At 45.7% G+C, this 13011-nt stretch overlaps 1 protein-coding gene across 7 annotated transcripts in view; it reads right to left on the bottom strand.

The window, feature by feature from the left end:
- The window catches only part of LOC137546335 (sex comb on midleg-like protein 2), a 118145-nt gene that overhangs the window by 56318 nt on the left and 48816 nt on the right, over positions 1–13011 (bottom strand). For all 7 annotated transcript variants that reach the window (XM_068268649.1, XM_068268648.1, XM_068268653.1 and 4 more), the window contains one exon: positions 8422–8665. In XM_068268649.1, the coding sequence (XP_068124750.1) occupies positions 8422–8665 (244 nt within the window). The remainder of the gene's footprint in view (positions 1–8421; positions 8666–13011) is intronic.

Raw genomic sequence — 13011 nt, 5'->3', positions numbered from 1 at the left:
AACTTATCCATATGTTTTTAGGATGTGGGAGGAAAATGGAGTGCTCGGAGGAAACCCACACAAACACGAACATACAAACTCTGTGCAGATAGTGCCTCAGCTGCAATTTGAACCTGGGGACCCAGCAAGGTGAGAGTGTGTTATCTACTACACCACCGTGCTGTAGTAAACACAAATTAAGGCACATTTTGTAAGGTATACATTAAATACAAGTTTACTGAAGTAGGCAAATGGCAATTAAAGAGACTCTGCAATAAAAAAAAAAAAATTCCCTGGGTGGTACTCGCCTTGGTAGGGGGAAGCCTCTGGATCCTATCGAGGCTTCCCCCGTCGTCCTCCGTCCCACGGTTGTCTCACTGCAGCCCACGGAAAGCACAGCCGACAGTTTGTCAGGCTGTGCAATATTTACCTTTCCCTGTTCTAGTGGAGGCGCTGTTGCGGCTCTCCGCTCAGAAATAGATCTCAGTCAGGTCCGCTCTACTGCACAGGATACTTGCGCCTGTGCAGTAAAGCAGACCCGATTGGCTATTTCCGCCTATTTCAGCCGAGAGCCACTACTGCGTCTGCGCTGGAGTCGGGAAGGTAAAGATTTCCATGCCTGCTGTTTAGTGGGATGCAGGGAGACCACCGTAGGACACATGACGACGGGGGAAGCCTCGATAGGATCCAGAGGCTTCCCCCTCCTGAGGCGAGTACCCCCCAGGGGAATTTTTTAGCATTACAGATCCTCTTTAAGGTACCCATGCAATTGTTGATTTTTCCCATCACATTCGATCATTATGATTGAATCTGCTGGAGATCAATGCAGCAACATGACTGCCTTAGCATAATTTGAATCGCTTTTCAGCTATTAAAAACATTGGACAAAAGGATCATGCTAAAAAGGGATGGTCAGTTTTGTGGTGGTCGATTTTGGGACAACCTTGTTGCGCTAGATTTACAATTTAGATTTGACCACTTATAAAAATGTGAAGCATGTATGGCCTGCTTTAGTTTCACTGAGCACTAATGCTCTCTAATCCTGTCACAAAGTTCACACAAGTCCACTGTGTAAGTCAAAAAATATTTGGTATATGAGTCTAGCAAGTACAGAATGTAAGCTTAGCATAGTGTGCTGCAATTTCTCCATGTCAGTTATGCCCAGGGTTATCCCAGGTCTTCTTGCCTTCTTCCAACACCTCTGAGTAACATTTACAAACACATTCATTTGTATGTGTTTCGTAAAAGTGTTCTAATCTAATAAATATAAATTATTTCATGCATTTTTATAAACAGTCCAGGTCTTTTCCTCAATTTCATAAAATACTGTGCATTTTGTGCGTTTTATTCCTATGGATGAAATTGCTGGACAACTTCATGAACGGAAACAAAACAAATATCTAACAGATGTGAACTGCATTACTGAAAACTGCAACATTAACTAAATCTAAGGCACATACCTTTTAATGAAACCTAAACACCTGTATAACAAAACAAAAAATCCTCCTTAGGCAGTTGAGCAGTTTAATAACTTGAACATAAAGTGCTATCCAGTTGAACTGTACAGTCTCTGCAAAATTAGATGTAGGTGTGGTGTTCACCAGACAGTGTAGGTAGCCATGACTACGAGTAAACCTGCTTAAATCTCGCTACCCTCCAACTACCGTCCTATCTCCCTCCTCCCCTTTGCCTCAAAACTCCTTGAGCGTCTGGTTCACAAACGCCTGACCCAGTACCTCAATGCCAACTCACTGCTAGACCCACTGCAATCTGGATTTCTGCCTGCCCATTCAACCGAAACTGCTCTCACCAAAGTGGTCAATGACCTTGCCTTAGCTAAGGCTGAAGTTAAATACTCCATTCTCCTCCTCCTCGACCTTTCAGCAGCTTTTGACACAGTAGATCATCCCCTACTCCTCCAGTCCAGGGGCATTCACGACCTCGCCCTGACCTGGCTTTCATCCTACCTCTTCAACTGCTCCTTCACGACCGCCTTCAATGAGTCCTCGTCCACCCCCAACCACCTCTCTGTGGGAGTCCCCCCAAGGTTCGGTCCTTGGCCCCCTACTGTTCACCCTATACACATCCTCCATTGGCAAGGTTATCTCCTCCATGGGTTTTAACTATCATCTGTATGCAGATGACACCCAGATCTACCTCCACACCCCTGACATATCCACCACTACCATGGACAAGGTCTCCTCGTGCCTATCAGCCATCTCCTCCTGGATGTCCGCTAGGTTCCTGAAACTAAATCTAGACAAAAACAGAATTTATGATCTTCCCACCTCAGCCATCCATGAACCTCCTAGATGTGCATGTCACTGTTAACCACACTACCATTCGCCCTACCTCAAGCCCGCTGTCTGGGTGTCACCCTGGACTCCGTACTCGCCTTCACTCCCCACATCCAAAATCTCACAAAGTCCTGCAACTTCCACCTTCGTAACATCTGTAAGATTCGCCCTTTCCTGACCTCTGCCACCACCAAACTCCTCATCCATGCCCTCATAATTTCCCACCTTGACTACTGCAATGCCCTGCTGTCTGGTCTCCCTATGACCCGATCAGCCCCACTGCAGTCCATCATGAATGCGGCAGCCAGAATTATCCACTGCTCCCATCGCTCCACCACGGCAGATCCCCTCCTTGAATCCCTCCATTGGCTTCCTATCCAGTCCAGAATCAGATTCAAGATACTGTGTCTGACCTACAAATCTGTCCACAAAACCTGTCCAACCTACATTTCCGATCTTACTCAGAGGTACACACCTAGCCGCTCACTAAGCTCTTCCAATGAACTTCGCCTAACCACCCCCCGCATCACCCAGTCCCATGCACACCTCCAGGACTTCTCAAGAGCTGTTCCAACACTATGGAACTCCTTACCTCCACCCATTAGGGCAGCCCCCTCCAACATCTTAAAGAAAGCCCTCAAAACTCATGCTAAAAAGTTTAAAATATTTAGGTGGTGGACCAGCCACTCTAAAACAAACAGACACGATGCTGTCGCTTGAAGTCAAAAACAATTTATTCACATACTCCGAGATAAAACTGCAACACGTTTCACGGGCAAGATCCCGCTTCATCAGGCATTAAACAGGAGTATCACACAGCTCTACGTCCAATCTATGCTCAGCACCTCTGAGAGCATAGATTGGACCTAGAGCTGTGTGATACTCCTGTTTAATGCCTGATGAAGCGGGATCTTGCCCTTGAAACGCGTTGCAGTTTTATCTCGGAGTATGTGAATAAATTGTTTTTGACTTCAAGCGACAGCATCGTGTCTGTTTTAGAGTGGCTGGTCCGCCGCCACCACCTAAATATTTTAAACTTTTTAGCATATTTTATCCTTTTGGCGCCTCTGTACATCGACATATCCAGTTGTCCACCCTTGGTGGAAGGGTGATATACCCACTTCTTCCTCACAGAGAGCGACATCTTAATCCTGAGTGGGGACAGGACTAATCTCCCCACCTGCTGATACAGTGGTTGCCTAAGCGATAATCCATGTTTGTAAGTATAATACTTACTCGTCACTTTTTCCTCCCAATACATACTACACTATATTGGGCTCTCTGTTTGTTTATCTCAAAACTCACCTTTTCACTCTGGCCTACTAGCCCTCACAAGTGCTCTAAACCCACAGCTGAAGTCTGGTCCGCTACCTTTCGTATCCTTACCTCTCCCTCTAGATTGTAAGCCTTTGGGCAGGGTCCTCCTCCTTTTGTGTCCTACCTGATCATGCACCTCCATTACTGTGAACCCATGCTATGCATCTGAGTGACCCTAACTTGCCTAATCTCCATGCTCCCCTCCAGTGACTAAGCATTACCTTGTACTCATACTGTGCTGCATGATCTGTTTTTTCTTGTATTCATGTATTGCCATTTTGCTGTATGTCACCCCTAAATATTGTCTGTAACCTAAACTAATGTTCAGTGCTGCGTAATATGTTGGCGCTTTATAAATACAATAAATAAATAAAACGTCCTGGTTCAGATCTGGGCCAGGACTCTATCTGCATGGAGTGTTGTCATGGATGTTCTCTGTGCACTCCTACATGTCCAAAACATACTGCTAATTTAATTGGCTGCTCACAAAACTGGCCTTAGCTTACAAAAGGGCCACCAGACTATGAGTATGATCGGGATCAGGTTGTAAGTTCCTCTATGTGACAGTTTGTAACAAGACTATGGACTAAGCGCTGCAGAAGACAACACAGCTCTATAAATACACAATAATGATAGTTAGGTTACAGTGTGCTGGAACATTATTAATCCAGATCATAATCACAGTTTATCTTTACTAGAATAAGGTTATTATACACTCAGATATGGGCTCTGCAGCGCTTTACAGAATACATAGGTACATAGTCATGTCCTCAATTGTCCTCAGAGGAGCTCTCAATAGAATCCCTACCACAGTCTGAGGCCATTTTTAAGGGGAAAGTCAACGTATCAGTCCATTTTTGGGTATGTGATCAGTACTTGTGACCTTACAGGACACTCAAATTATGGTTTATTAACACATTCAGGCACTTAATTATCAGAGAATGCTAAAATATGATCGCTTGAGTATTCTGTATACTGTGTAGGCATTTTAAAGTTTTAGGTCTATGAAAAAGCACTGGGTGGTTAACAAGTTAAATAATTGCTACCTTCACAATGCTACACAAAAGCTCACAATGTCCAAGAGGTCTCCATCTAACAGCTACTTTAGCTAGACATACAGCATTAGCATGGACTCTCTTAATGGAATCCGACAGCAGATTAAACCTGGATGGCTAGAAGGCATAACAACACATACATTATTTCTAATTAGCACAGTCTTCTGTGACAAGTGAGAATCACATAACTTATGACTGGTCATTGCAAGCTTTATGATGCATGTCATTTTTACATAAAAGGTAGAGAATAATATGTTAAACTATTCATCCTCCAGACAGTGTTATCCTACTATTTCTGATACAGTAAGCACAGATATTGAAGAGCCATAATGGCTATGCGAAAGAATCACTTCGCTATTACGATGTACTGAGCAAAAGTATTCCTGAGTCTGACAACCAAGCCCCAAATAGAACAGTCAACAATTTGTGTTTTTTTCCCTTTTTTGTTAGTAACAAACATATACATACAGTGGCTTGCAAAAGTATTCGGCCCCCTTGAAGTTTTCCACATTTTGTCACATTACTGCCACAAACATGCATCAATGTTATTGGAATTCCACGTGATAGACCAATACAAAGTGGTGTACACGTGAGAAGTGGAATGAAAATCATACATGATTCCAAACATTTTTTACAAATAAATAACTGCAAAGTGGTGTGTGCATAATTATTCAGCCCCCTGAGTCAATACTTTGTAGAACCACCTTTTGCTGCAATTACAGCTGCCAGTCTTTTAGGGTATGTCTCTACAAGCTTTGCACATCTAGAGACTGAAATCCTTGCCCATTCTTCTTTGCAAAACAGCTCCAGCTCAGTCAGATTAGACGGACAGCGTTTGAACAGCAGTTTTCAGATCTTGCCACAGATTCTCGATTGGATTTAGATCTTGACTTTGACTGGGCCATTCTAACACATGGATAGGTTTTGTTTTAAACCATTCCATTGTTGCCCTGGCTTTATGTTTAGGGTCGTTGTCCTGCTGGAAGGTGAACCTCCACCCCAGTCTCAAGTCTTTTGCAGTCTCCAAGAGGTTTTCTTCCAAAATTGCCCTGTATTTGGCTCCATCCATCTTCCCATCAACTCTGACCAGCTTCCCTGTCCCTTCTGAAGAGAATCACCCCCAGAGCATGATGCTGCCACCACGATATTTGACAGTGGGGATGGTGTGTTCAGAGTGATGTGCAGTGTTATTTTACCGTCACAGATAGCGTTTTGCATTTTGGCCAAAAAGTTAAATTTTGGTCTCATCTGAAAGCACTCAGACCAAAGGGGGCCGAATAGTTATGCACACGCCACTTTTTGCAGTTATTTATTTTTAAAAAAATGTTTGGAATCATGTATGATTTTCGTTTCACTTATCACGTGTATACCACTTTACATTGGTCTTTCACGTGGAATTCCAAATAAATTGATTCATGTTTGTGGCATTAATGTGGCAAAATGTGGAAACTTCAAGGGGGCCGAATACTTTTGCAAGCCACTGTATATCAAGCCACACACAAAAAAAGTATATGTAATAGCAAGTCCTATAATGTCATAAAGTTGACTCTTTAAAGTGAACCGAGGTGATATGGAGGCTGCCATATTTATTTACTTTTAAACAATACCAGTTGCCTGGCAGCCCTGCTGAACTATTTGGCTGTAATAGTGTCTGAAATACACCAGAAACAAGCATGCAGCTATTCTTGTGAGTTCTGACTATACTGTCAGAAACACCTGATCTGCATATGCTTGTCCAGGGTTTAAGGCTAAAAAGTATTAGAGGCAGAGAGGATCAGCAGGATAGACAGGCAACTGGTATTGCTTAAAAAGGAAATAAACGCTCACCTCGGGTTCACTTTGGGTCCAGTTTCCACTCCGTGCATTTTCTGAGCAGGAAAACTGCATTCAATGTTAATCAATGGGCTAGTTTACAGATGAATGCGTTTTTTCACCTGCAGAAAAACTTGTTACAGCAATGCTAAACTGTCAAGACAATTCATGCAGAAAGACTGACGCTCAGAAAAACTGACGAGTGGTGACAGGCCCTTAGAGCAGATTTGACTGAATTACATAAAAAAAATAAAAAATGAAAAACTAAAAAACTAAAACTAGAAGAAATAAATATTTAACTCATCCAGCAAAAAGTTATCATCAAAGGCAGAGCTGACATTTCCCCAAATTAAAAATACAAGATTTCAGAAATAAAATCTATTTTCTAAATTATAATAATAAATAGCAGCCTTTTTTCAGCTGCATGATGACAAATATAAAATATTTTACATTTATTGGAGGAACCCCTCCCTTTCTTTCAATTTGCCGGGATTTTTCCGGCAAACTGGTGGAGTAGATGGTGTCTGGCAATGGAGGAATTGCTAATGGCTGCCCCCAGTATAACCCTAGTTATGAAAAGAGAAGGGTAAAAGCATGCATTGAAATGATCATAGGTTTGAAGGGGTGTTTATTTATCTTTGTATGTGTCAGAGTGCTGCAACTAAATATTTTTAATTAAAAAAAATGTTTGGTTTGGGTCCGCTTTAACACGCGGCTACATATTTTTGTTGGCTCCCTAAAAAACACTAGAGGCTGAATCTGACATAAAGGAAGACAAGGAGGAGTTTGCATGCGTGTCCGGCCCTGGACCAGCTAAGATGCTTTTGCCACTTCCTCCCGTGCCAGTACACTCTGCAAAGGAACATGGTTAGGGAGGGAGGCCATTAGACTCCAGGGAAACACATTATGGGAGAGGGAGGGGAAACTAGGTACACTGATAGAGGGAGGGGTCACAACTAGACACCAGATATGCTGTATGGGGGAAAGGGGACACTAGACACCAGGTAGGCTGTATAGGAGAGCGCGGCTGGACCATTAGACACCAAGTAACTTGTATGGGAAAGGAAGGGAGACCACTAGACACCAGCTACGCAGTAGGGGGAGTAAAGGACCACTAGTCACTGGAGAACTACGGTATATAGGGAAGGGGTGCCACTAGACTCCAGGGAATCCTATATGGAAAAGGAAGGGGGAACCCACTAGCCCACCAGAAAATTGATACAGGGATGTTAAAAGTAGCAGCCCGACTCCTTTCTTTCCACGATCCCGTGCAGAGTATACAGGCAAAAGAGGCAGTGAAAAAGCTAAGGAAGATGAGGGTTTCGTATGCATGTTTAACCCTGGATTAGGTAAGAGGTTTTTCCACCACCTCCACTGCCAGTACAATGCAATGGGATGCAGGGAGGGCAGCCACTAGACACCAGGGAAACACATTAGGGAAGAGACAGTTGCAGTCTTCACTGCAGGGAAGAAGATTTACAGCCCTGAATTTGTAGCCTTTACAGTGAATAAGTACTGTATGTATACTGTATGGTACTGTAAATGCAGGTTATGCCACATCTTGGTTCAGATAAAAGAATTTGTATATCTAGGCACCAGCAGACACAGATAAGATGACCTACCTCACAGAAAAGACTGATCATAATGAGCGATTCTCCCTTCTACATTCACATTAAGTATAATATATGGGACATTACCTTTCAATTTAATGTGCCACAGTGGCCAGCTAATAATTTTTGTCTATAGCCACATTAGGAACGCAGGTCTAGTCTTGTTAAAAAAAAATTCTAATTATTTTTATGGGCACCTTTATAGCCAAAAATGGAGCTAGAGCGCCTTTCCGACACTACATTTGTGGTGTTAACAAGCCATTTAATTAAAAAAAAGGCTTTTTACCTTATTGCATGTTAAGCTCACAGTGCTACATCAAGCATAGTGAAAGCAAGCATCTAGCCACTTACTGTAGTTGCCAGGAGGCTGCAGGGAATCTCCAGTTATACTGCACCATCCAACCGGAAAGATGTCGCGGGAGTCATATCTGCACCAGTAATCAAATGCTCCTCTCCAGCCATCAAATGTTATAAAGATTTCCTCTCCCCTCACATCACCTACTGTTGCTGGGCAGATTAAAAAAGGATTTTTCTTATCCACAGCTTCCAGCTTCATTCCAGGTTTAAAGAGATTCTGGGTCGGCTTTGGGGGTTCCTAGTGAAAAATATATTTTTACAATTTATCAGGTTACCATACATCCCCTAATCTTTTCAAATTCGAGGTCTGGCATGTTTGAAATATGTAGCTTAGTATAATACATAAATATTTTTTTAATACTTTACACCACTTATGACATTTGTGCCCAATGAACTAAAATAAACACCTCATGAGAGAGACAGAGGGTGGAAAGCCGACAACCTCTAAAACGGCCCGGCGGTCCCCAATGGCTAGTATTCCCAGTGAAACGCTGACCTTAAAAAAAAAAAAAAAAAAAGCAAAATACAAACAAACAAAAAAACAAACCGTACACCTTATCCATGTATCTGTCCCAGGAGAAGGATTTAGAAATGTCATGGCCAGAATAGGAAGACAATACATGTCTGGAGAACCTTTCTGGTGAATGTCCTGGCTGGAATGGCTATCCGCAGACTTAGTCATCCTGCTGTGCCGAACTACAACATCCCAACTGCTCTATAAAACTGAGGAAGCACCATCAGGCTGAAGAGAAATCTGCTCGGAGCCATGGTCTGTGCTTGCTCAAGTTGGGTCACCATGCCTGCATGCACTGCAACAGTAAATTGAAAGGGCAACTCCGTGCCATCTCTGAATGTGCAGGTGCCCTGTACTCCATCTCACAAACTATCAAGATGCCATAAGGAACAGAGACTGTCCAGGGTGCTCTACTGTGGGTAGCTGAACATCTCTTTCCCATCCCACCACAATCCAAATGTAAGAAACTGAATACTGTCACAGGAGCCCTCAGTGGCTGACCGCACTTAGCCTTCTAAACGGTGCCAGCGCACAGATCGTGCGAACTCTGGTCGCAGTCAATGCGCAGGAACCGTTAAGAATTAGCCGCAGACAACTCAGAAGGGAGCCTGTGAGACACGGGTGATTACAACGTCACCTACTGGTTCAGAGTAAACTGCCACCACCGCGGTTACTATGGGACCGTGGGGCCCACTAACTGACTGACTAATCCTGCGAATAAAACGGTTAAACACACGATATTCTGTCTAGCCAACAACAAACAAACAGTAGCGTATCTTCAGAGACCCGGGATCATTTCTGTGTGTGCTGATAAGCAGGGTAGCGGAAAGTGAATGACTTGGAGAAAGTCGTTTATTCACGCAATATAAATAATTAATATATACAGACAATTATGAAAATCAACAATTATGAAAACAGCAATAGCCAGTATGAAAAATAAAAGAAGGGAGAAAATTACTTAGTTCCTGGAAAGATGTCCTTATTGTGGGAAGAATCATAAAGTCCTTGGTTTCAAAGTCCAGAGTTCAGACCAGGTGGATGCCAGCATATCCTCAAGCTGGCATCTGATGAGTGCAAGATGTTTCAGTGTGGAGGACCCAGCCCGCCTGCTGGCTCTGTGCTTTTGATGAAGCTGGTTTGGGGGTGTGGCAATGCCAGCCCCCTCTGAGCTACCAGCAAATGACAGTTCATTCCCTCTGAGAGATTTTAGAGCTAAACTTATGAATTGCTGTAACTCCTGAACCATACACGTTACATTTAGGGGGGTAACAGCTTCATACTTGGAGGAAAATACAGATTAATATGATACCTGACATGGCTAGTGCATCAGATCAGGGTCCTGAGTAGATTCATACCTGGGTGGTAGGGGCCCCGGGCCCCTCTCGACTGGTATCAAGAGATCCAGCATGACCCTACGGATCCAATGATACCGCTCTCATAACCACCCTATTTATTGTATTCTGTAAATGGGCAAAAGATTATATTGTACATTCATTTCTTCCTGCTAAGGCCGGAGTCAGCCTGACTGGAGTCCAGCTGTGTCTGCTTCTTGTCTATGAAAAGGCCTGTTGGCTCCTTCAATTAACATCTGAATGTGAAATCTGCTTAGACAACTTTGAGTTTACACCTCTGGCTTGATCAGCAGTCACAGGGCCAGTCTTCCTGCCAGCTGCTTGTCACCTTATACCTGATGGATGGGCCATCAGCACAGCTTGAAGCCAGGGACTCTCTGGGCCCAGGCTCACTAGCATATCAAAAGAGCCATCCTGCAGTTAATGTGATGCTATTCCTCTGCTAAGAAAGGACTGCAGACCTCCTACACACTCAATCCAGATTCTATCGATTTGAAGCGCAATCGACGCAGAGAATCGAGTGCGATCGCTTTTCTTCACGGGCGGTTCCAGGACGCGCCTGCGTCCCCGCAATCGTCCGTGACAGCCCCCCCCCTTGTCCGTGGCTTAGCCACTCATCCGCAAGATGTGTGGCGGCGCCGCTAACCTGGCTGACGGGCCTCGAGTTGCCGGTACGGCGGGAAAACCTATTGGAGCCTGTGGCTCGGTTCCCCTGGACCGGTCGCGGTCGGCTACCCTCAGGGTTGACCCAACATGGACCGTTCTGGACAGGGCGTTTGCGCCACTGCAGTCGGACGTGGTGTCTGCCGGGACTGCGGACAACGGGCAGCGGGTTGGTTAGGTCAACAGCCAGCCCACGCAGGGTTCCCCTGCTGAGTGGCTGTGGACCTAAGGGAACCCCGCGGGAATCCCTGGACCTTCCCAGCTCCTGACAGACGGCACATGCCCTGCAGTAGTTGGCTACATCCCTGTTCATCCGGGGCCAATAAAACTGTTTCCGAATACCGGCGAGTGTCTTGCGGACACCCGAGTGCCCGGTCAGAGGATTACCATGTGCGGATTTCAGCACATGTCCCCTGAACGCACTCGGTACCACAAGCCATTTGGTATTCGCGTGGGATCTACCTGTAGGGGGCTGTGCAGACTCACTGTACAGTCTCCCACCTTCCCAGTACACCTTGAAAGCGGCCCCGTCTGCGAGGGGCTCAGCGGCTTGCTGCATGAGCACCTCCAGGCTTGGGTCACTTTGTAGTGCGGCTGAGAATACGGCGCTGTCAGTTTCAGCCAACTGGCTCATGTCACACGAGGCCAGCGGCTGAAAGGTCTCATCCCTGCGGTCAGAGGAGGGGGAGGAGGCCGGAACCCCCTCCACCTGTTCTGAGCTCGGGTTCTGAGCAGTGCAGCTGCGCGGTATTGCTAGCACAGGTACACTGTCAGAATGGCACAGACGGACATTACTCAGATCATCATTGCATGCAGTAATGACATTGACAGGTATAGACATTTTTTCATTACAGACAGGTTGTACAGGAGACTCAGGTACAGTTACAGCATCGTCACAACAGACAGTCTGTACCTCAAACTCAGGTGCCTTTGAAGCAGGCACTATTGAACCTGGTACCCTTGAACTGGGCACATTCAACCCACCTCCCCCTGGTGCTCCTCCAAGTGTATAAAGTACCTGGTGGTGGGTGGAGAGTCCGTCTCCTTCCGTGAGCGACAAGGCGGTCGTGGCAGGTTCATAGTAGGACACAAGCTTGCCCAAATCAGTCCCTAGCAACACAGGGACTGGGAGATCCTTCATAACCCCAACAACCCTTTCGTGGACCCCTCCCACTCCCCAATCCAGCTTCACTCTGGCGTGGGCTATGTGGAAAAGGGTGCCCTCTACTCCAGTAAGGGCAAGGGATCGGCTGGAGCTGATGCTCTCCTTTGGCACAAGATGTGAGTGAACTAACGTGATGTCAGCTCCGGTGTCTCGAAATCCGGTGACAACTTTGCCGTTCACTCTAACAAGTTGCTGCTGGTCGGTTCGGTCGCGGATTTCCTGTCCGCGTGCAAACAGGACAAAATCCGATGATCCAGGCTGTGGTTCGCTGGCGGGTTGCCTCTGCTGTGGGTGAGGTGCAGGTGATGCAGATGATCCAGGTGCTGGTGGTGTCTGTCTCCGCTCCGGACAGTCGAATTTCATGTGTCCGGGCTGGCGGCAGTAGTGACACGTGACCTCCCCAGGCGCTGCGGGCCTGGGTGCAGCAGCTGCGCTGGGTGGCCTCTGTGGCGGACGGCTCACAGGGGCAGGAGGGTCTGCCGAGGTATTGGGCTGACCTCCTCTCCAGCTGGATGGGACAGTTCTGCGTGTATCAGCCACCCGGGTAGTTGCAAAAGTCTCAGCAAGGTCTGCAGCGACAGTTGCTGAAGTCGGCTTGCGTTCTAACACAAATTGTCGTACATCAGCAGGGCAAATGTTCAGAAATTGCTCGAGGACTATCAAGTCCTCCAGGACGCCATAAGACCCTTTGGTGAGGCCTAGAGTCCACTGACGGAGTGTGGTGAGCAAGCTGCTGACCACATCTCGGTACGAATCAGAAGACTTTTTCTGCCAGGCCCTGAACTTTTTGCGATAGGCTTCTGGCGTCAGCTGGTACATAGTAATGATAGCGTCTTTTATAGCAGCATAATCATTATCCTTCTCCGCAGGCAATTCTGCGAAGGCATCAA

The sequence above is a fragment of the Hyperolius riggenbachi genome, chromosome 2 (genome assembly GCF_040937935.1).
Source record: "Hyperolius riggenbachi isolate aHypRig1 chromosome 2, aHypRig1.pri, whole genome shotgun sequence".
Taxonomy (NCBI): domain Eukaryota; kingdom Metazoa; phylum Chordata; class Amphibia; order Anura; family Hyperoliidae; genus Hyperolius; species Hyperolius riggenbachi.
This window is presented reverse-complemented; position numbering and strand designations above follow the sequence as displayed.